The sequence below is a fragment of the Phocoena sinus genome, chromosome 11, assembly GCF_008692025.1.
Source record: "Phocoena sinus isolate mPhoSin1 chromosome 11, mPhoSin1.pri, whole genome shotgun sequence".
Lineage (NCBI taxonomy): Eukaryota > Metazoa > Chordata > Mammalia > Artiodactyla > Phocoenidae > Phocoena > Phocoena sinus.
Genome location: NC_045773.1, coordinates 7,267,711 through 7,289,219, shown reverse-complemented (window position 1 = coordinate 7,289,219; position 21,509 = coordinate 7,267,711). Strand labels below are relative to the sequence as shown.

Genomic DNA, 21,509 nt, shown 5'->3' with positions numbered 1-21,509 from the left:
GCTCCATGGCGGTTGGGATCTTCCCAGACCAGGGCTTGAACCCCTGTCCCCTGCATTGGCAGGCGGATTCTTAACCACTACATCACCAGGGAAGCCCCAGTGCTGTTGTTTAAGAGGAAGAAATAAATTTTGTACATGTGCATATAGAAAGATGTTCAAAACTTACTACTAAATGAGCAAAGCTGATTAAAGAAAAGTAGGGTTCTCACTTTCATCTTTGGGGAACTTTGGGAAGTGGAATTATGTGAGAATTTCACTTCTACTTTTTATGCGTTTGTAATGTTTGTGTATTTTTATAAGCATTTATTATTTCTCAATAAGTCAATAAAGATACAGCTGTTGGTCAGGAGAGGATCCCCGTTGTGCATATCAGAATTATTAAGCTTTAAATTCCTTTACTGCTAGATACTTAGCCACCTGGTCTGTCAAATAATCACAGAACACATATAGTCAGCTTCTGTTTGTCTGTGTTTTGAAGGTTCTTGCTGCCCATTGTTCTTTATTCTTCTTCATTCTTAATAGAATTTTTCATGAGACCAATCAGTGAAAAGTTTTGTCTAAACAGTTTAAGAGATTTATAAAAGAATCTGTTTCTGTACCCCTCTGTGTCATTGCTAAAAGATGGAGTGGTTTGGGGTTTTCTTTCTTTGGGGGTAGGGTGTTGTTTTCACTTCAGGATGACTCATTAATTGTAGAGACACACTTCAGGATTTTCTTTTCCCTTCATGGTTGTGAAGATGCAATACTTTGGCACACAGGCAAACAAAGAGTTTTTGCAAAGTGCCTACCCTCTTCTACTTGGATAAGAGAAACTTTATTATTTTGGGGGGAACGGGGGCTGCACTGGGTCTTTGTTGCTGCATGCGGGCTTTCTCTAGTTGCAGCGAGTGGGGACTACTCTTCATTGTGGTGCATGGGCTTCTCATTGTGGCTCCTCTTGTTGCAGAGCACAGGCTCTAGGTGCGTGGGCTTCAGTAGTTGTGGCTCGCAGGCTCAGTAGTTGTGGCTCGCAGGCTCTAGAGCACAGGCTCAGTAGTTGTGGTGCACGGGCTTAGTTGCTCTCGGCATGTGGGATCTTCCCAGAGGAGGGATCGAACCTGTGTTCCCTGCGTTGGCAGGTGGATTCTTAACCACTGTGCCACCAGGGAAGTCCCAAGAGAAACATTTTAAAATAAAACTTAAGATCGTTTTTATACGTAGTAGAGTTACATGAGTAGTTACTCACTTCATGATTGTTGAATGAAGAAAACCCTGACAAATCTAGGTAATATAAATCCCAAGAGACCCAGGAATGTTAATCTGGACTTGTTTGTCTAACGTAGTACCAACAATAATTGGTGCTTAATTTTTAAAAAATTTCTTTTAGGGAATTCCCTGGTGGACTATTGGTTAGGACTCTGCGCTCTCACTGTGGAGGGCCGAAGTTCAATCCCTGGTTGGGGAACTAAGATCCCACAAGCTGCTCAGCAGCCAAAAAAAATATATTTTTTTCTTTTAATTCAAATATTGCTATCTAAAGTTAGTAGTAATTACTTTAATAAGTAGAGCCTATACATTAAAATCCTAATTTTCTTCTTAACTCCACTGCTGTGTGTGTGACTTCTTATAAGTTAATACTTTTATAGCTCTGTTTCTTCATTTATAGAATAATGAATTCGACTCTGAACTTAAAACTCTAAATTTCTTATCAACTGGAGAAATTTTGCCTAAACTACTGAAAATATAAAGATATCAATTCCTTATAAATATGTATGTCTCACTTTGTCTGGAGTAAGTAAACATGGTTCCCATTCGGGGTTTGAAAATGAAAAAAGTATGGATTTAGAGGAGGCAGACACAGAGGTAGGAGAGGTTCTTTTCCGATCTAGTATGGAACATGGCTCTAAAGCATGATCAGAGGCTTCAAACACAGTAGGACAAAACCTTTAGAAAGTCTTTAGAATATAGCTCTTTAAAGAGGTAAATCGAAGTTCATTGAGGGTATCATCTTTATTTGACACTTAGAAACCTAAAATTTTCCTAACTGATTATTGTTAAGGGCAGAAAGAGTCTGTGCATCCTTGGTTAGTTTAGCAGTAAATATCTGTTTATCATTGTTAAATGAATTGTAAATAAAATATTTTTCTTCACTGTCATCTTAAAATAATTTAAGATTTAGTTTCGTTATTTAAAGAGTGTACTCTTATCCTGTTACTCACCCCCTTCCTTCCAAGCACAATGAAATATGTCTTCGCCTCTATAATATTGCCATTATTGAAGTATTTCATGGGGAAAGAAATTCTTACTGTGGACTGAAATAGGATTTTTTTTAATTGGGTTTTAATTACCTCCTACTCTAGTAAGTTTAGAGCTTTTGTAGACATCAGTTTATTGTGCCAAGCCCAGTAGCCCCTAGAGGGAGTATAAATTTAGGCAAAGGAGCCAAGGGATAAACAGGTGTTGAAGGAGAAGAGGTGGGAGAAAGGAAAACTTTATCTTGCTCTAAATTACTAAATAATGATGTTTCTTTAGTCTCTCTTAATTGTTTATCCCAACACGTTTGTCTTTTCTTCTCTTCAGCCCTGAATTTCTAGATCCTTTGCCTGTATTAACTTGCTTCAGATCGTAAGCCTAACTTATAACTTACACTACCCCAAGTACATGAACTTTTCCCCAGATCTCTGAGCTCTTTCTCTTTTCTTAGAGTACATCTCTTATTTTCCAGTAATTCTTATTTATTTCTTGTAATGCTTATCACTTCTCTCTCCTATACTTTTCTTTTTTTGCATGTTTCTTACATATCCTTTTCTCACACGGTTTATTTTACTTTAGCAAAATTGAAATATACACTGTTAAAGATGAGTGAAAATAATTTTTAGCCACATTCAGATTATTAGTAGCACCTCCTCTTTGTTTACATATATTTTAAAGTTCCAGAGAGCCACTTAAATTATTATTTGCTACAAACACTAGTCTATGTGCACCTATGTCAGCAGTACAGGTATTATTCTTTCTACTGTACACTGAGAAAACTGAGACTTTTGAGACATTGCATGAATTGCCCGAGTCAGTGTCACGATTCACAGAAATTTAGAGCAGGAGGAAACCCAGTGAAGATTTTACTTTGAGGAACTGAAGTCTCATCTATAAAAAGTGATTTTTCAGGGATCACCAGACTAATTAAGTTGTAGGCTAGAACTCAAATTTCCTGACTCCTAATACAGTACTTTTTCCTAACATACATTTTCTCCTCCCAAGATAAAAAGCTTTATGTTAAACAGTACAACGGCAGTGTTTTTCCTCAATATCTCAGTTTAGGTTGGAAATGGAAGATAAGCATATAATGCAGCTGCCACATTAGTTCTCAGGCAAGTTGGTTGTGTAGCTAAATGTACATATATATTTACTGCTTTCTTAAGTGTTATGTGGTTTAAAAATTGAGGATATAAACATACAAAAAAGTCTTCTAATATTCTCTCTGTCTTCCCTTTTTACTGTTTAGTCATTCAAAAGTAGGAAATTTAAGTATAGAAGTATTTAAGAATAATCTCAACTTACATGTATAACAAAATTTTGAATAATCAGTAGATTCAGAAGTTGAATCTTAAAATTAGTGGTTATTTTCTTTTAACCCTTATTGAAAATTTTTCTGACTTTTTTTCCATCTTAATTGTGTTGAATTTATTCATTTATTGGCCTATTAAAACTTTTTACTGCTTCAGAGTTATTCTGTATATCTGTTGATTTTTATTATTTTAATAGTTTAAATATCAGGGTAGTAGATTGGGCTGAACATATTGATTTCAGAATACATTTTAGAAGCTTATGTTTTTTAGTGAATCCCAGTTTAAGGGTTATTGCTTTCAAAAAGAAGAAATTTGGTTAATTGTCGCATCTGGCTAGTTGGAGTTTAGAGAAATGAAGTTTCTTGTATACAGAGTCTTTTATTTAGTATGCAAGGTGGGAAAAAATCCTAATAATTTCATAACAGTACTGTGTGAACAACCTGATACCAAAGCTCTGAAAAAGAAACCAGGCCTAGGAGATGAGGAGTCTAGGGAGGATTTTTTCTTTTTTTTTTTTAACATTTATTTATTTATTTGGTTGCGCCAGGTCTTAGTTGCAGCATGTGGGCTCCTTAGTTGCCACATGCGTGTGGTTTCTAGTTCCCTGACCAGGGATCGAACCCGGGCTCCCTGCATTGGGAGCGTGGAGTCTTAACCACTGCGCCACCAGGGAAGTCCCCTTGGGAGGATTTTTAGGTGGAGGATGTTTTAGATTCTAAAATAGTAAGTTGTGGCTAATAGGATGAAAATAATCATTAACCCTCTTAAAAGATCTGAAGTAATATTACTGCCCTTGAGAAAAGTGGGCATTGCAAACTGATATTACTCAGCCTACCTTTTGTGTCAGCCTAAGCAAGAAGAGGTTTTTTTCTTTTTCTGTAATACCTGCCTATTTTTAACATATTGAGTTTCACATAATTTCAAAAATGTCTATAAAATATACCTTTCTGGCCCTGAATTAGTGAGTGTACATATTTGTCTTTACTTTGAAATCTCATAATTGGGCCCTAGATTGCAGAGTGAATTTAAAACTTAGGGAATCCACTACATCCCCAAACATTTTTTTTTTTATAAGAAGGGGAGAAAAGTGTAAAATTTCAATGTAAATACCTTGCTGTTAGCATGAGAATTCATAAAAATAAAAATAATCTCAGTGTTTTCTTTCAAATGTAATGATAGAGGATAGATATTATAAAGCCACAGGAACTTAAAAGGGACATTTTGAGAAAATGCCATGTTTGTATATATCTAAATATATATTCACTAACATATTTTGTCAGAGATCAAAACTGAGGAAGAAATTTGACTTTCTGGTGGTTTGTGAGAGAGTTGATCAGAGATTGCTTCTTGGCTAAGTTGCTGTCTGCATAGGCTGTTAACAATTGTTTCTCTGGCAGCAGATCTTGTTCATCAGGATTGCATCATTTCTGGGAGAATGGCCAAGGTCCACAGCCACAGTACAAAGACTGTCTGAAGCATATGAGGCCTGTTCTTTTTCTGAAGCGGCACTCCTCTTCCTGCCAGTCCTCTTCACAGGATTACTGAAGCAGACTTGTTCTGAATTTCTTTCATCGGATTGGCTGTTTATTGGACTCTTGTCTCCCAGCTGCTTCCGGCTCACCTGGCTGATGCAATTTCTTTTTCTGAAATCTCTGTTGGAGTTGTTCTTAAAACACTTTTTGTCTGTTTTCTCTGAGAGTGACCTGACAGATCACATGGGTCTTGTGCTTTCAGCAAGTCATATAGAGAAGAGACTGTCAGAATGGCAGATACAGAGACTATTGACCATTTCTGAATTCAATTAAAAGACTGGGGTAATTATAAACTATTTCTGGCACGTTCTTAAAAGCCTTTTCTTAGAAAACTATATGTAAATGGTGAACTTCTCAAAAGAGTACTCAGTACTGGGAGTCAAGCTGGTTCTGCTTCTGAGTCCAAGAACTTAACTACAGTTCCTGGGGGGTCTGATGGGTTGTAGTTAAACTGAAATGAAATTGAAATTCCGATGCATTCATTTTCCCCCTACTGTATACTCATGTACTTATTTCTCTTTTTACTCCTGTCCGTTTTTCTTTCTTATTTGTTGTTGCTAAAGGAGTCTGTTTCTTCCTTGGTGTAATTTTTATCTTCCTTCCATTTACTGTTACCTTCATACCTTTTATTTTTACAGTTCTGAGTATGCTCTTTTAAATTGTTTCTAAAGAATAGTTTTATTTTCCAATCTTTAATAAAAAGTTAGAATCCATAAGATAGCAACATAAAGAACATTTACTCTCTACTGCTTGGTAACTGGAATCTCACACGCAGCTCTTTTCACATATATGATATAACATTTCAGATGTTGAAACTCCTTTCTGGCTAATGTTAAATTGACTCCCCCCCCCCCCCAAGTCCTATGTCAGCACCTATTTTCCTTTTCTTTTTGGAGTGTAAAAAGCTAATTAAAGCTCTGTTTTCTACATGCTTTCCATTGTGTAGTTGACCACAAATGGATTCCCTCTTGTCACTCTTTCTGTAGTAGGACAAGAGGGTAGGGAGAAGAAAGGACTAATATGAACTCTAATAGATCATGGTAGGTCCCTGTCTGACTGGAGAATAAATCTGACATTTGATTAAAGAAAAGCCTCCGAATTTAAGAATGGGTCAGAGGAGGAGAAAAGCACCTCCTAGGAGAGATAAAAAGAAGGAATCCTTTGGGAAATGGGAGAGAATTCTGATTTGAGGGAAAGAAAAGGATTACCCAGAGACAATATATATCACTTCTTAACTCAAATAGACAACTGCCTTTTCTACCCTTTATTTAGGTTCTGGCTTTACAGGACAATAAGATAACAAGGTTAAAGGACAAAGATACAGTACTAAATGGAACAATTACCGTTAAAATATTATTTCTGTAGAATTCTATTCCATGTGTCCATCTGTGTTATTTCTTTCTATACTAATTTGCTTCTCAACTTTTTCTAGGTCTTCAGAACTACTGGCAGATAATTTTGGGGGACTTCATATTCAGAGGTCTATAAAAAGGTGACTGAGCCAAGTAAATTCTTTTAATTTGTTTTAATTTTTGTACTTCAATGAATGCTAAAAACTATAATTTTGATATGAGTGATCATAATTTATTCAGCAAATACTCTCAAATACCCTCTACGTGCCAGGTGCTGTTGTAGGCTGTGGAACTACAACAGAGGATAAAATACAAAAATCCTTGTCCTCATTGAGTTTTTACTTCGGTAGGAAGAGAGAGAGACAAATTAACAAGTACAAGATACTTTGAAACTGTTCCACCTAGAGATTTTAATTCTTATCAATTCTTTCTAGGACATATCTCCAACTATGTGATAAATTAGTAACTGCTATAACTACTAAGCTTGATAAACTGTAGTAGGAGCCTATTGTCTTGTCTTATAAAACCAGGGTAATTATAGTAAAATACTGCATATAGATAATCTGTTAGAAGTTCTTCAGTTAACATTTGAATAGCTACATTTTGCATGTTATCTTTTTTTTTAATTAAAAACACCCAATATTATAAGAGTATTATTACCCAATATTATAAGAGTATTATTTGGAACAGGATAACCAAGCTAATCCAAAATGCCTTCATCAGAAGAGTGGAAGGGGTCATGTAAAATTACACAAAAAGGAAATGGAAGAATTCATGAAAGTAATTACTTAATCTTTCTTAAAGTTATTTTTCAACTATCCAAATTAGCTGGGTTGAGATTTCATTAAGGAATGTATTAATCACTTATTCATTTATTAAGGAGACATTATCTGAAGTGATTTTTCCATCTTTTCCTTTTAGTGTATCTTTTTTTGACTCAGAAAAATAACCACTGTCAGCTTAGTTTTGTAAGTTTTCTTTTATCTAGACACCTACATTTTTTTATGGGCATATAACAGTAATGGCTATGACAGAGGATTTTTTAATGGTGTTGAGTAATTGGTAGTGAGGGGTTCTTTACTGAAATATAACACATGATTCATGACCTGTATTGGTCAAGGTAGTAGTATGCTCATTATTAGACTCTGTTCTGGTTATTTAGCCAAGTAGCCTCTGGGCTTTTTTTTTTTTGTTTTTTGTTTTTTGTTTTTTTTTTGAGAATTATGCAGTGATACCAAATAGAGAAAGAGTTGGAACCAACAATCCCCAATGTTTAAAAATGCCCTTTTGGGCTTATTTGATAAGTATTCTCTCTTCTGTTACTTGTAGATTTTATCTCAATTTCCCAGAGGATTAGAGAATGTACTACTCTCCTCTGTTTGGTTTGTTAGGGAAAGGAAACATTTATGTGTAAAATAGGCCCAAAGGCAGAAAGTTGTATTAGTCACTTTTGTTTTATGAGCTGTGAGGAAGCAATACATAGGAAGATTTGCCCTTTTCATTTCAGTCTCAAGTCCAACATGTCACCTCAAGTTGAGTGGGAACGGGTATATTGCCACACCCGGATTTGGAGAGTCCTAGGTCCATTAGTGAGATCCAGCTCTTTCAAAGTGTAGGTGCCAGGGAGGACTGCTTAGTTTATAGCTGTTCTAGCATTGTAAAATAATGGTACAGAAGAGTATTATCTTTACGTGTTCTTAAAAATCTTGTCCTGATTCACTGTTCACTATTGGTTTTCTTTTCCATGTTAATTTGCTTCATATTTCAAAATAAGAGTCAAGCATCTGAGATCATCTACCATTTTAAAATTTGCATTGATCCCCTGTATTGACTCAATTAATATGGTATAGTTTTCATTTGATTTAATTTTTTTAGTATAAATAACCATTTTTCTACTGTCTTACTTGTCTTATCATGAATCAGTATATCAGTCATGACTGCTTTTTGTAGTTTTTTTGCAAAAATCTGTATTAACCTGGGGCCCTTAACAGTCACATTGACTTTCTTTCCTCCCCCACATAAAATGCTTGTGTTCCATTCTTTTAATGTTTTTTTTTTTTTTTTTACAGAACTATAAAATCACTAATGTAAAGTCAAAGTACACTTTTTCCCTTTGCACCATACCTCCAAATCTCTTAATCTACTTAATCTACTTTTGTTTCTTTACACTACCAAGTTTGTTTCTTTCTGTTCCCAAACTCCACTGGCTGTGGTCACCAACTCAAGGTATCCTCACTGCTTTTCCATGCAAAATTTCTATTTTTATCATGAAACTGTACACTTTGTGGTTTATGTTTTTATTTCATACCTAGCAGTGGATATTATCTCACAGATATCATTACTAACTACATCTTTCTCCCAAAATTATAGTTATTAAAAAGGTTTAAAAGAAGGAAAAGAGTATTCCATGACAAAAGAAGGCAATAAGAAACAGCTATTCAGTCAAATATAAGCAAATTGATTTCTTTTATCATCATATTTAATTTGGAAGGAATAACATTAAACTATAACATAAACTAGTAAATTCTTTTAACTGTTCTCTTTCTTGTTAGTTAGGTCCTAGGGTTGTCAGAAAATTTTTGTTTGATAAGCAGTTGTGGAATGGGAGAAATGTGCTCATTGGTGAGCAGACTGTTACTTTCCCTTTATCTGAAAAGAAAAAAATTAAAATAGAAATGAAAAGTGAGCATAACTTTTGCTACCTCACTTTGTGGAACATTAATGTAGAACATAGTAAACACGATACAATGTTGATCCCTTGTATTTGTTTTATATTTATCCCTTAAAAGCTTTGTTCAAAAAATAGAAAAATATTCAGTAGTATTTGCAATAAATTCAAAGAACTTTCTGGTTACTAGATGTTTTCCTTTTCTGTTCTAGGATTCCTCATGTCCATAACATGTTGGTTGAGGCTCTGCAGCTCACCCCCACTCTCAGAGTGGCCAGTCTCTGATAATTGGACCCCGTGATTTCCACTTTCTGCTGTGTTGGACGTCATGAGCATTGCAATCCCTCTGGGAGTCACCACACCAGATACATCCTACTCAGATATGGCTGCTGGATCAGAGTAAGTGCTGCTTCCTAGGTAGCAGATACATTACCAGTTTGTGTGGAGACAAATTTCTTGTGGGCATCTAATAAATAACGTGGTATTTTCTAAACCCAAGCCTAGCCCATTGTAAATGACATTAGACCTTTCCCTTTTCCCCATAGAAACTGGAGGAAAAAAAGAATTAGAAGCGGGAGGAAAAGAATTTGGCGGGGCGGGATTTCTGAGTAAATAATTAATAGAATTAAATTTTCAAGGTAGTGATTATGTTTTCATTTGTTATGATGGGTGAGGAAGATTGAAATAAGTAAGTGTCACTACCTGCTTCTGTAGAGTTAATGATTATCTGATGAATGAAGGATAAGGAGGAGTTCTCTCCAACTGATTTTCCTTGAAGGCCTCTTCCTATGTACTTCTCATTGTTCTAGAGTAAAGGGGCTGCAGCTATATGGGCAGGTTACTTAGACATTCTGATATTTGGGATAGAAAATGTGGAAATTAGTATCATCTGTTTTTATAATATTCATTGCCTAGAAAGAGGACCTTCAAAATCAGTGGTACCAAACTTTTTTTTCAGCTAAGAGCAGCTTTAGGAATTCAGAATTTGTCGAAAAGTCCAATCCCTAAAATAGACTCTCAATTCTTGAAGAATTTAAATGCCAAATGGCAATGAAGGTAGGCCTTCATTATAAAACTTTATATTCACAGTTTAAAATTTTTTAGCCTTTTGTATCCCTTCTCTTTTAAGTTGTCCAAGATTCCCCCTGCTCACAGATTCCCCCCCTCTTGTCCTTTTACCTCCCTTGTACCCAATCTTCCTTGCTTACAGAAAGGAAGTGGAAGCCCCCTACCTTTCAAGACGAAGTGGCACTACACCAGGATGTGAAAGTCCAGCGAAAGAGACCCAAGGGGCCTAGGGGGCAGCACACCCCCAGAAGCCAAGTCTATTCCAGGCAGTACCAGGGATTAGGGTCTGGGCTGGAAAAATCCTGGTGTTTTGAATATGTTCAGGTCCAGTTCAGACTCTTGATCCCACAGCCACTTCTTGAGTGAGGTGGGTGTTGCTCTAATTCCCCTGTTTCTCTTGCCATTCTCACAGTCCCTGGGGATTCCTTCCCCTTCAGCAAAGTAAAGAAGCTGTACCAGAACTCTGGGTTCAACTGCATCCCTGATAATAGTGGTTTTCTTCCTTAAGACTGAGAATATCAGTAAAGAGCATGTATGTTTCTTCACAAAGCCAACTAGGATAATTTAACTGTTTCATGACTTCCTTAGAGAGGAAGACTTAAAATGAAGCTACCCTAAGAAGCAGTGTATTATATTCCGGGGTCGTGTAGAATTGAAAGCAGTTTCTGGCCTTATTCCCATATAAAAAGGAAGATGGAGGGTCGGGGGGTAGGGAAGGGTGGATTGTGTTACTTCCAGGGCCTTTTTTCCTGTTTTGTTTTGTTTTTGTTTTTTTGCATGCCACAGCGATGTAGTTATGCCAATAGCCGAGACTACCAATTTTGCAACTATTTCCCAAATAGAGTACTTAAAAATCTTCCTGCATTCATAGATAATTGTGTAGTGTTAATGAATTTGTATAAAGTCAACCACTAACCTCCTATATGGATTGGCTGACAGACTGTATATGTAAACAACATTAACATTTGTCAGAAATTTCAACGAAAAGACTAACTCAACGAGTTTGGGGTTAGTAGCTAAAGAAAAGACCTAAAGCTATTATTCTTAAAACAGGGATTTTTCCCATAGTACAGAGCTAACTGCCCATAAATGTTGCTAGGGAGTCCAGAAGTAATTGCAGAATCAAAAAATGATTGTGGCCTAAAAGTTTGACTGCAGTGTTTCTATTTCCTGAAACATTTTCATCCATAATCTCCAGACAGATTTCTGATACTGTGGTCTTAGCTAATTACACAGTTTTTCGTTTAGTATTCCTATAAAGCAAGAGGATGTCAACAATTAGCTTATATACCACTCTGTTAAATTATTGATGATATTTGTTAATGCTTCACTGTGCATATGTCACTGTCATGCATATTCCACTGTTCTGGGCACTCTAAGATTAAACCTGGTATTAAGGACAACATCCTCAACTAAATAAAAAATCTAGACCTTACCTTATGGGATTTTAAATCTGATGGCAATGGTATGCATTATGTTTTGTTTTTGTTTTTTTTGTATATTTGTAGGAAAACCTCTAGATGTAACAATAGAAGCAAAGACTTTTCTGAATTTACAATCCTGCCATAAATGAATTAAAGACATTTTCTAAGAGGTAGTGTTATAACAGCAGGTTGCATATTATACTTGGAACACAGTTGATGGAGTATATCTTTCGTAAGCATGGCTTCTGTGTATGTGCCTAGCTGTCATAGAAGTTCAAACATAGGGGAAGAAAGGCTATAATTACATTTGCATAAAATCATTCGCTAATAAAGAGATGCAATCCTAACACTCCAAAATTTTTATCGATATTTTAAAATATAGGTAAGAGCTGATATATGTTTCTGTATGTCAGGGAATATCCTAGGAAATCCTGTAGTTACCTGTCAGCATGTAACTATGTATTTAATCAGTAACCAGTATGGAAATTGCAAAGTTTCCTCATCAAAAGATGTGAGCTTAAATTTTAGTTTTTGGCACGCATAGCAATATATTAAATGCTATGCTTGACTACAAAGTATTGTGCAGTGGGATGGCCTTTTAACCTACACAATATACATTTTATTTTTATTCCCTAGACTTGCACATGAAGTGCATATGTTCATATTTACCCAGTTTGGAGATGGGTAAGATACAACCGGCATAGCTCCATCTCCATGGCCATCTTTTATTTCATGCCACTTTCCTTTTTCCCGTCCAAAAAAAACAAATTCCATTTCTAATAAACAGCTATCATGTTTCACCCCATGTGTTCAGTGGTACAAAATCTCTTACATAAAATATGTACAGCTCTTTGAAATACTTGTTTATCTAGTAAATTAACAATGTTATGTAAAGTTATTACTTTCTCTTAACCTGTCCATCACAGAAACTAAATTCTACCTTCATCTTATTAATGCTTGTTTGCCTTTGGTTTATTTAAGAAACCCCACCTGTTTCCTAATACTCAGAGCTGATTGCCTCTCAGTGAGCCACGTTCAGATCATCTATTTCTCAAGAATACTGACCTGCATTTTTGATGTATTCCCCTACCCCCACCCAGTTTCCATCTTGCAGACACTGTTAAGTAATAAAATGCATGCACTTCACTAACAGAAAATACTTTCCTGTGTCTAAAGTTCTTCTTCACCTAGAAATTACCTTTGCTGTTATTTATAAGATCCCTTCTTACAGTTTTGGAGCAAATAACTGGGTGAGTTGGATACATACCTCAGAATTTTCTTTTATCCCTCACTTCTCAGCTGACATTACATCACATTGAACTGCACACTTGATTCCTGCTGAGTCCTATATTATGTGTATTTCTAAGCAGGAAAAATGTACATTACTTGAAGCAAACAATATTCATTATTTGATTCCCTAAAAGACCCTTTGATCCACCACTAAGGCTGAGTTACGTGTGTCTTTGGAGTTTCTGATTTGTGAATCTCAGTGCTGGTTAATTTAAATGACGGATAACCCATTATTCAGTTCTGCAAATCATACAATTGCATTTGTTAATTATCTTTCAGTATTCTCCAAAACCTAACCAGGTACCTAAGTAATCAGAGTTAAAGTTCTTTTTGCCCCAAAACGTGAATTTTGTCCTTAGCCACCTATGCCTTTTTATTATCAAGTAAGGACTTACATTAAATTTCTAAATTTGAACACATTTATAATTATTTTATTTTAATAAATTGTGTTTGAACAGTTTACTTTCCACTCAGTGAGGGTACAAAAACATACTCAACCAAGCTTCTCACTAAGCCTGGTTACTTAAGATCTTATGTAATTTTCTTTAAAAGAAGAAAGTTATCGTGGTTTCCAAACCAATTAGGCATAGTGGAAAGAGCACAGACTTTAGAGTCAGACATTGTTTCAAATCCTGGCTCTGTCAGTGGGTAACCTTGGTGAAGTCATATAATCTCACCACCTCAACTTCATGTTCTGTAAAGATGGGGTGCTGTTTATCATGTTTAGTAGTGGCAGAGTAAATGAATTAATACATATAAAGCACCTTGCAAATAATGGGCAATTCAAAATGGTAGCCAATACTACTGTTGTTATTTGTCGTTAGACTAAACTTCTGAGTACAGTTTTGAATAGTTTGAAGTTCTATGGTATTATCATGCAGCTATTAAATAATTGTGTCCTTGATATGCTTGCATGTCATTGGTAGATGAGAAATTATTACTTTAATATTTGGAAGGTGTTTGGGGGTTCATCAAGATGAGAGGTATGATAAATATAAGATGCCATTGTTTTTACCTGTACTTTCTTCAGGGTATCCTGTCTTGGTAGTGAATGGAAGAGGGCCTGGTCCCTGGGGCAGTGCAGAAGGCACTTTCATCATCTCACTCACTGCAAATGTCATGTGAGGTTTCATGGAAGTATTAAGAGATCCAATTAAGAAGAATAGTTCTGAGTCTAAACCAGCCCAGAGTGGCTTCTCTAGGGGAAACTCCCTGCTCAGCTGGTACGTTTGTGTTTGTCATTAGGGACACCTTGTATCCCAGGTGCCTGCTTTGAGACATCTGCCTGTACTGGCTTCATGTTACACACAAATCCACATTTAATGACACTCCTACTGTTATTTATAGGCTTAGTTATGTTAATCAGATTGTTTCACTGAGTTCTTTCTCTTATTCTAGTGGCTGGTGGTTGTGGAAAGAGGAGGGGTTAGAATGGGAAGTTAAGTCTTAGTTTAAGGGAAGATTAGGTGTTATGCTATCATGCGTTGCTTTTCGCCTTTGTGCAGCCCTGAATCTGTGGAGGCTAGTCCAGCAGTTAATGAGAAGAGCGTGTATTCCACTCATAATTATGGGACCACTCAGAGACATGGGTGTCGAGGACTGCCTTATGCTGTGAGTATGCATTTGTTTCTCTCCAGAGCAGTGATCTTCCTGGAGTGTAATCCATTCTTATACATTGTGACTTTCTTGAAATGTTTATATGCAGCATGACGAAGTTGCCCCTTTTGCACTTCCCTGCCTCCAGCGGACGTCTAGCCCTGCATCATTGTTCTTGTTTTTATGTCCCAGTTGACCTTGGCATTTTGTTTTATCACTTTCCTGGTTGAAGCCAAAAAACGAAGGGTACTACTTTCTTCTTTCTTTCCATATGTACCATACTTTAGGGGAGAGAGGGGCCAGTGTTTGGACACTGTTGATTTAAAAAATCTTATTTTCAGGATCATAATTACGGAGCCCCTCCTCCTCCGACACCTCCTGCTTCTCCCCCTGTCCAGACGATCATCCCCCGTTCTGACCTGAATGGCCTGCCGTCGCCCGTAGAGGAACGCTGTGGAGACAGCCCGAACTCTGAAGGAGAGACTGTTCCTACCTGGTGTCCTTGTGGTCTTTCTCAGGATGGCTTCCTTCTCAACTGTGACAAGTGCAGGTAAGATCGTGTTCCATCTAAATCCAGCCCTGGGTTGCTGGGATTAGGGTTTCTTATTAGTAGGGAAAAGCTCAAAGTATTCTTTCTTGTGTTTGTTAATGTAGATGATTCCTTAGTGCTCCTTGGCTCGAATTCTCTGCACTAGGTGAGAATTGCTGACAACAAGGAATGAGAGATTGATGTTAAAGCTATTGAATTTGATATGAAATTTAATGTCCTGGAAACATTTGGTAGGTGGGAGGAAGGGGGTAGTATATGCAGAGATACTTCTCCCATGTGTGTTGATGATGCGCTGCATGCTGTTGGAAGGACTACTTTAAGTTTATTTTCCCTCTTTAGGGGAATGAGCAGGGGGAAGGTTATTAGACTTCATCGGCGGAAGCAGGACAACATATCAGGTGAGCCAAAGATGGGTTAGGACCATATTTTGACATATACTATTTTGTGGTTTTAATATTCATCCCAAGAACCCCTCTTGTAAGTTCCCATGGTCCCCAGCTCTTTTCATGGACAGTGATTGAAGTCCTCTCAAGACCATTGTAATTCTATTGTTGTGAATTAATTGTATCCAGAGTCAACAATGTTAGCCCTATAGTAATCAAATTATTCCTTGTGAGCATGCACGGGCGCGCACACGTGTGCACATGCACACACACACACATCCTTTTCTATGTTACATATACATTGAGGCAGTGGAGCTTGGGGACTGAATTCAAGGGTAGAAATACATGATATAGAACAGGGTTTCTGTGCTTAATGCCAATGATGCAGAAAGAATCTTGTTTCTATATGGAACGTAGGTATATGTTCCACAGATAATAGAGTTAATAGTAGAAGTAATAACTTACTGGGTATGGGCTAGATCGAAAGGAATAAGCTGCTTTTAATGTATTTATGAGGCTTTTTGTACAACATGAACTATGAAATAACCTTTTTTCAGGTGGGGATAGCAGTGCAACAGAAAGCTGGGATGAGGAGCTTTCTCCTTCCACTGTGTTGTATACAGCAACACAGCACACACCTACAAGCATCACCTTAACTGTTAGAAGAACCAAACCCAAGAAGCGGAAAAAGAGTCCAGAAAAGGGTCGTGCAGCACCAAAGACGAAGAAAATCAAGGTATGAAGGGCAAAGCTATCTCAAATAGAAATGTGTCTGAAATAGCCCAAATTTTGGATGAAGAATGCACCAGAATTCTTTTAAGAAATTTGCTCCAGATGTTTGAAGGGCCACTTTTGCTCTTCTTGCACAAATCAGCTAATTTGTATTATGAACATGTAGATCAACCTCTCTTATTCCATATCATCACAACTGGCACAGAGTTTCTTTTGCTCCAGCCCCCATCCCAGGTATGAAATCCCAGCCCCACCTGGCACAAGCCCATGTGTGCCGCAGCCTCCAGTCTAGGCTTCCACTGTCCTTACGGTATCTCCCACCTCCTCAACCCCAAAACCCAGTCTGAAATTCTTGTCCTGGTACATGCCCACTTCATGTCGTTGGTTGATTGTTTTTCCCTTGTTACAAAAAATTCAGGAAACATCTCTTGAATGGTCTAGGCTTCCTCAGTGTTGTGGTCACTTTCCTGTATTCTCAACTAAAAAGTCTCCAGAAGAAATCTCTTCTGTTTTGTGTTCTTTCTTCCCCATCACGGCAACTTTGTTGCTCCTAGGTGACTTGCCCACCCCTTGTTAAGGGGATTGGTCTTTGTTTCCTTCTTAATTTCAAAACTGGTAAATCTGCAGCCTTACTTAACATTTTTATTTACATTTTCTTTTAGTGTCAGGGGTGCATATAGGATTTAAGTGATGCATGCTCTTCCCTGTTTATTACCTAATTCTGCAATGGAAAGTATTGGAATTAGCCTCAGAGTTCACTGGCCATGTGCTACCCCTATTCTTGATAATAGTGTGGGGAATTCCATTGTATTTGTTACCTAGGGTAAAGGGGACAGACTAGAACACTAGTTCTTGCCTTAGTTTTAGTCTCAGATAGGTATAACTGTCATTCTTGGTACCAAGTTTTGTTTTGTTCTACTTGTTTTCCTCTTTGGGATAGGCATTTCGAGAGGGATCCCGGAAGTCCTTGCGGATGAAGGTAAGGGGTATTCTTCCCTGATGCTGTGTTTTACTTCACTGTGATCTTGCATTTTGGTCAGCTTCTTTCCTGACATTGATGGTCTGGGAATCTTGGACCCTGCTTTTCGTTAGTTTGTAATTGTTGCCATTCAGTTTTCATAGAGCCTTTCTCCAAAGTAGATTTTCTTGACCGTTTTCTGAAATATTTTCCCTTTCTGTAATTAGCCTTCATTTATTGGTTTTTCATTAGCTGCTTCTCTCGGGGTGGGGGTAAGTGACATTTTGCCAGACAAAATGAGGCTGATGTTTTCCATCATTGTGATTGGCCTCCACCTCGGGAGTGAGGATTTTCTGGTGATAGAGCATCTCTTGTGCACCCGCCCTAGCACCCTGTAGACTTTAATCACCAGTTGGAAGGATAAATTTCATCAGTAGGAAGGTAGTAGTTTTGATAAGAATTATTCTTACTGGAATTACTTACTTTTGAGCTGTTTTCTCCTGGCATATCTGTTTGGTACAGAAGACTCGGGTGATGCTGGTGTGCTTCTTTTCTTCAGTTATCAAATAAAAGAGCTTATGAGGCATGATTTCGGGTAGTGGTTGGAGAATAGAGAAATTATGTACAATGGTTTAAAGGGACTTTCAGTTACTAGGTGATAAGGAAAGAGTTTGCCCAAAGGAGATTTGAATATACTGTCTGGTATCTTCCTTTACCTATGTGTGTATATAGAAAGACAGCATACCTCCCAAACCATTACTTAATGGCTTCAAAGCATTTAATTAGAATTAAGGTTGAGTGTAATTCCATAAGTATACTTAAGCCTAAATGTGTAAGTGATATAAAAGCAGGATCTTTCCTGTTGACTGTTCTGTGGTAAACATTAAACTCTTGTTAGTGAGGAGAGGCTTTCTTAGGATTTATGTGCGCGTGCGCGCACACACACACACACACACACACACACACACACACACACATATGGAACACCAATATGACTCATGTTAGAAAGATCTCAGGTAGCACTTTATATAAAATTAGAAGGCCTCACCTTGCATATACCCATAAACAGATTTGTACATATCTGTAAAAGAGATGGGAGAGGACTTAAGAGCCCAAGACCATCAGAATCCTGGGATGTCTTGGAACACAATTACTGTTTCCTTGTTAGATCTATCTCCTGCAAGGAGACAGTTGCTTAGAGGGGACCTTCAGTAGATTTAAGGGGCAGACGTAGCCCCTGATCCCAGGTGTTAAGTCCTTTTCTCTTTTATCAGCTAACTATTGTAACTTGCTTCCAGAGGTTTGAAAGCAGTTGATTGGCTCTCCCAGAAAACTACATGTAAACCCCAAATATTGCTTGCAGTTTTGAGATGTTGACAGATAGCCCCATAAGCATGTTAAAATTTAGATAACTAAAAAGTACTGGGGCTTCCCTGGTGGCGCAGTGGTTAGGAATCGGCCTGCCAATGCAGGGGACACGGGTTTGAGCCCTAGTTCAGGAAGATCCCACATGCTGCAGAGCAGCTAGGCCCGTGCGCCACAACTACTGAGCCTGCGCTCTAGAGCCCGCGCACCTAGAGCCAGTGCTCCAAGACGAGAGAGGCCACCGCAGTGAGAGGCCCGCACACGGCAATGAAGAGTAGGCCCCCCCAAAAAAAAAAATAGTACTAGTTGGTTTATTTTGATTCTCATATCAGAATTCTAAATTGAGTTATAAATTTTGTACTCAGAATTAATTGTTAGTAAGAACTACACCAAACATCTGAGTGGGAACAATACCTTAAGAATGAGAAGAACCTATCATTTGGCTTTTTAACCCCAAAGTTGAATTTCCCTACTGGAGACTGCTCTAAACCAGGGTTTCTCAACCTCGACACTGTTGACATTTGAACCAAATAATTCTTTGTAGGGATCAGGGCTGTCTTTTGCATTACAGTCAGCTGTGTAGCAGCATCCCTAGCATTTACCTGCTGGGTGCCAGTAACACACACACCCAGGTGTATTAATCAGAAATGACTTCAGGCATTACTAAATGTCTCCTTGGTGGCAAAACCCCCTCTGGTTGAGAACCACTGCTCTAAACCCACTGAGATGGGGTCTCCAGTACCTGGAAGAATGGGATAGCAGAGTATACAGTTATATTAGTGAACAGTAGCTAAAACTATGGCAGAGGCTTCCAGTATACATTGTTTAACAAGTTAAAAGTTCAGTGATCACTGCTGGGTGCTTACACCTGGGAATACTATTTGGGCACCCCTAATCCCCAGTCTTATAAACACCCTTAAGCCTCAGCTTTTGTACTTTTCTGTTGCTCAGCTGCTACTTACACCTCAAGCTGGTGATAGTCTGTTCTCAGTGTGTTAGCCTTAGGTGTTTGTTACATCCCTTGTTTATTGTTCATTCTTTTGGACTCTAGTGACAAATGTGGAAAACAGTGGTGTTAACTTTTTCCTTTGATTTCCCTGTTCCTTGGGGGAAGGATGGTAGACAATAGTCAATCAAAACTAGTGACACAGAAGTGAAAGAAAGTAATTGTTATAATGCGTATAAATGTTTTCTCTGTCATTTGTGGAAACTATATTTAATTTTTTCATACCTGTTTTTGCAAGTTTAGAGTCGACATGGATTTGCAGGTAGCTTTGGTACTATAGTGTCTTTTCCTTCTAGCTGTCACTAGTGTGACATCATCACACGTTTGTTTTGTTTTCTGACGACACCTTAAGTCCTGAACACAATGGAGGAGAACATGTATCAGAGTTCAGCTGTGTCTCTATAGCACAAGCACATATAAAACTGTTTAGGATGATGTTGGTGAGATGTAATAATCTTTCCTCAGTACTGTGTTGTCATAGAGGGCAGCGGTTTTCCGAAAGAGGTATAGCACAGTATCTCTCAGCATTTCCTACACTGCCCCTACCCACGCCCCTCCACCCACCTCACCTCTACAGAGGGTGGCTGTTTTAAAATGTCAAAAGTAGAGTGCTAGAAAGATATACTCCAAATGATAGCTTTTTCTATGGGAGGCAAGAGTATGAGTTACTTATTTGTTTATTTGGTTCACATGTATTTTTAGAATGAACATGTATTAATTGTATATTAAAAATAATAAGTCGCACAAAAACATTCTCCTGGATGCTAGTAAAACTACCAATTTGAGATGGCACACTGTTGTTTGATAAGTATTGAAATTTAAGCAATATGGATATTTTAAGGTGTCTGTATTGTTCATTTTTATGAAGATTTTCTTATGAACTTGATGTCATTCTTCTGATAAGTTTGATTTTTATGACTTAAAAATGGTCATAAAATGACAGTGATGGGATGGAATTGCAATCCAGATTAATTTCTCACTTTATAAATGAGGAAGCTGAACCTCACAGCTCACTGGTAATGAAACCATGATAGAAGCCAGATCCTGACTCCCAGGCCATTACTCTTATGGCATACCAACTGCCAAGTGAAAACTAATCTTCTCTGGATATTCAACCCGCCCTACCCCACCCACCCACCCACCCACCCGTGCCCTTTTATGGACTCTCCTAACCTACTTGACCTTTGTTCTCTACAGAATTCTCCTTCTGAAGCACAGAATTTAGATGAGAATACAACTGAGGGATGGGAAAATCGGATAAGACTATGGACTGATCAATATGAAGAAGCCTTCACTAATCAGTACAGTGCAGATGTACAGAACGCCCTTGAACAACATCTACATTCTAGCAAGGAATTTGTGGGCAAACCTGCTATTTTAGACACTATTAATAAGACTGAATTGGCCTGTAATAATACAGTTATTGGTTCCCAAATGCAGGTAAGGATCAAAGGGTTAAAGACTCCCTAAGTAGTTGAGGTTTTTTTTTTTTTTTTTTTTTTGCGGTACGCGGGCCTCTCACTGCTGTGGCCTCTCCCATTGCGGAGCATAGGCTCTGGACGCGCAGGCTCAGCGGCCATGGCTCACGGACCCAGCCGCTCCACGGCATGTGGGACCTTCCCGGACCAGGGCACGAACTTGTGTCCCCTGCACCGGCAGGTGGACTCTCAGCCACTGCACCACCAGAGAAGCCCAGTAGTTGAGATTTTAAGAACCCAGGAAAAGGACATATTTTGGAATTACTGTTTCTTTCAAATGGCCTTAGAATAACAAATTAGCCAGCTATTGAGCATCTTTAACTAAAAGCAAGTTACAGTAACTGGAAACTGTTTGGATACATGTTTTTAAACTACGTATCTTTATTAATTAAAAATAGATAAATTAGGGTAGGAAATTTTATACAGTCTCAGTAGGAGTTATTAAGATTAATAGAAACCTAAACCTAAACTCTTACATTAAACATAGAGCCACTAAAATTTTAATCATATATTTTTCTTAGATTTTTTTTTCTTTTTGTCTTTGAGGATTGGGGGGGTGGCA

The 21,509-nt window shown here is 37.8% G+C and overlaps 1 protein-coding gene across 25 annotated transcripts in view; it reads left to right on the top strand.

Moving 5' to 3' along the window:
* Positions 1–21,509, top strand: part of SETD5 (SET domain containing 5) — an 80,658-nt gene that overhangs the window by 28,295 nt on the left and 30,854 nt on the right. For 3 of the 25 annotated variants that reach the window (XM_032650436.1, XM_032650427.1, XM_032650434.1), the window contains exons 2-10: positions 6,510–6,569; positions 9,310–9,496; positions 10,308–14,102; positions 14,385–14,490; positions 14,817–15,025; positions 15,365–15,423; positions 15,966–16,144; positions 17,081–17,119; positions 20,667–20,909. In XM_032650436.1, the coding sequence (XP_032506327.1) occupies positions 14,011–14,102; positions 14,385–14,490; positions 14,817–15,025; positions 15,365–15,423; positions 15,966–16,144; positions 17,081–17,119; positions 20,667–20,909 (927 nt within the window). In that variant the 5' untranslated portion in view covers positions 6,510–6,569; positions 9,310–9,496; positions 10,308–14,010. Of the gene's footprint in view, positions 1–6,509; positions 6,570–9,309; positions 9,497–9,588; positions 10,154–10,307; positions 14,491–14,816; positions 15,026–15,129; positions 15,171–15,364; positions 15,424–15,965; positions 16,145–17,080; positions 17,120–20,666; positions 20,910–21,509 lie in introns of those variants that run through there. The other 22 variants (XM_032650438.1, XM_032650433.1, XM_032650432.1 and 19 more) reach the window with 18 other exon arrangements.